Below are 2219 nucleotides of genomic sequence, written 5' to 3'. Positions count from 1 at the left end.
CGGTCCTTTGCGCGCACCTGTGGATTTGCCTCAACTCCCAATCCTCCACATCTGTGGCCTCCTCTTGCCTCTACGGCTTTGCACCTGCGGTCCCCAATCCGCAGGTGCGGAAATGACAGAAGCAGCAGCTTCAGCTGCTCAAACCAATTTTCAATCTTTTCGTTAACCATCTGAATTCATCTCGAGGCCCTCGGGAGCCCAACCAAAAATACCAACAAGTCACATATCACCATTCAAACGTATTCCAACCTTCGGAGCACTCAAAACAATATCACAACTCCAAATCACCCTCGGATTCAAGCCTAAGGATTTCCAAACTTCCGAATTCCGCAAACGATGCAAAAACCTATCAAACTTCATCCGAATGACCTGAAATTTTGCACACACGTCACAAATGACACAAAGGACCTACTCCAATTTCCGGAATTCCATTCCGACCCCGATATCAAAATTTCCACTGCCGATCGGAAAATGTCAAATTTCCAATTTCGCCAATTCAAGCCTAAATCTACCACAGACCTCCAAATTACATTCCGAACACGCCCCTAAGTCCAAAATCACCTAACGAAGCTATCCGAACCATCAGAATTCACATCCGAGGCCTTCTACACATAAGTCAACATCCGGTTGACTTTTCCAACTTAAACTTCCAAGTAAAAGACTAAGTGTCTCATTCCACTCCAAGACCACTCCGAACAGAAAACAACCAACACGATACGATGAAATACAACTGAACAACACATAAAGAAACAGAAATGGGGGAAACGGGTTTGTAACTCATGAAACGAGCGGCCGGGTCGTTACAACTTACAAGTATATTCATATCCAAATGAGGAATAAGAGTATAGTCCAGTACAGTTAATGATTAAAGAATTTGGTGTTCAATTTTCAAAGACAATGAAGAATGGTAAGAATTTTGATTTGTATGCTTTCCTCTCCGGTTCCCTCAACAATATGAGCCGGTAGAAAAGGCTTTGTACATAAGTTTACAGCTCTTGCATAATTGCATTGCAAGAGGAAAAAATATATGCATAAATCAAAGAGAACTTCTAATCTAGCTAGTCTTTATAATGCTGCATCGCATATCTTCATCGCATCATAATTATAAAGTAGTGTTCAATTGAGAAGTGAGATGAAAAAAAGCATCCTCATTGCAGGGTAATGTGAGACCACCCATAGGATGTTGAAACCCAAACTCTTCCTCTGCTTTCCTAAGCAATTCCTGGAACGAAGCTTGGTTTAAGTATGCAATTGGAACTACATAACGTTTCTTCTCTGTCTCTCCCACGTAAACTGCAAAATGTCCTTTCGGAACATCTAAAATATGATTTCTTGAGTGCAATTTGTGGAATTGCTTGACACTGGAAAACTTAGAAGGCAAACGAATAATACCCATGACTTCTTGATAATACTGAATGTAATTGTAAGTATTTTTGTTGTTTGATGTGATTCTAATTGAACTGGAGTTTTCTGAGATTGAAAGGACTTAGCTTGTTCTGAAGTTTGAAATAGAAAGGTTTATATTTATGTGAGGGAGACCCTACATCACATGGCTCTGCTGATTATATTTAGCCTCAATATTTTTTTTTTCTTTTTAAAAAAAAAAAAAACGCGGTACTCAATTTCTTGTGAAGACATCACTCTGAAGTGGTTAAGGAGCCCACTAGCTCGTTCCTATAAAGTTATTGCTTTCTAGGCTGCTTCCATTTGATCCAAAGTTAATTTGATTCCTCAGAAATAACGGAAATTTTTATAACGGATAAAACTCCGTCAGGCAGCTTATAAGCATGTTTGGCCAAGCTTCTTCTTGCCCAAAAATATTTTTTTCCGAAATTTAGGTGTTTGACTAAGTTTTTAAAGAGAACAAAAAGTATTTTTGAGTAGTAGTGAAAGCACTTGTTAAGAACCAGAAAAAATGCCTTTTTTTTCAATAAGTAATTAATTTTCCGAAAAGTACTTTTTTCAAAGCACTTTTGAGAAAAATACACTTAGAAGCACTTTTTAGAAGCTAGTTAAACACTAATTGCTGCTCAAACTCAAAAGTAATTTTCAAATAAATTAGTCAAATACAAATTGCTTCTGAGCAAAAGTAATATTTTGAAAAGCGCTTTCATAAATAAGCTGATTTTGGAAGCTTGGCCAAACATGATTTCTTTACAATGATTAGCTGCATTACTTCAAATTTTTTATTTACCTTTAATGAGATCATTTATAACTAC

At 37.3% G+C, this 2219-nt stretch overlaps 1 protein-coding gene across 1 annotated transcript; it reads right to left on the bottom strand.

Annotated features, from left to right (window-relative positions):
* Window positions 1-862: 862 nt before the first annotated feature.
* LOC109219736 (auxin-responsive protein SAUR21-like) lies at window positions 863-1528 on the bottom strand. The gene has a single exon (XM_019384208.1). The coding sequence runs from the start codon at window positions 1394-1396 to the stop codon at window positions 1103-1105; it is 294 nt and encodes a 97-aa protein (XP_019239753.1). The 5' UTR covers window positions 1397-1528; the 3' UTR covers window positions 863-1102.
* Window positions 1529-2219: the final 691 nt, after the last annotated feature.

This window comes from Nicotiana attenuata, unplaced genomic scaffold, assembly GCF_001879085.1.
Source record: "Nicotiana attenuata strain UT unplaced genomic scaffold, NIATTr2, whole genome shotgun sequence".
Lineage (NCBI taxonomy): Eukaryota > Viridiplantae > Streptophyta > Magnoliopsida > Solanales > Solanaceae > Nicotiana > Nicotiana attenuata.
The sequence above is the reverse complement of the archived record's forward strand: the minus strand, read 5'-3'. Positions and strand labels throughout refer to the sequence as shown.

Coding starts and splice junctions, on each gene's coding strand:
- LOC109219736 (XM_019384208.1), bottom strand. CDS start 1,396: ATGGGTATTATTCGTTTGCCTTCTAAGTTTTCCAGTGTCAAGCAATTC.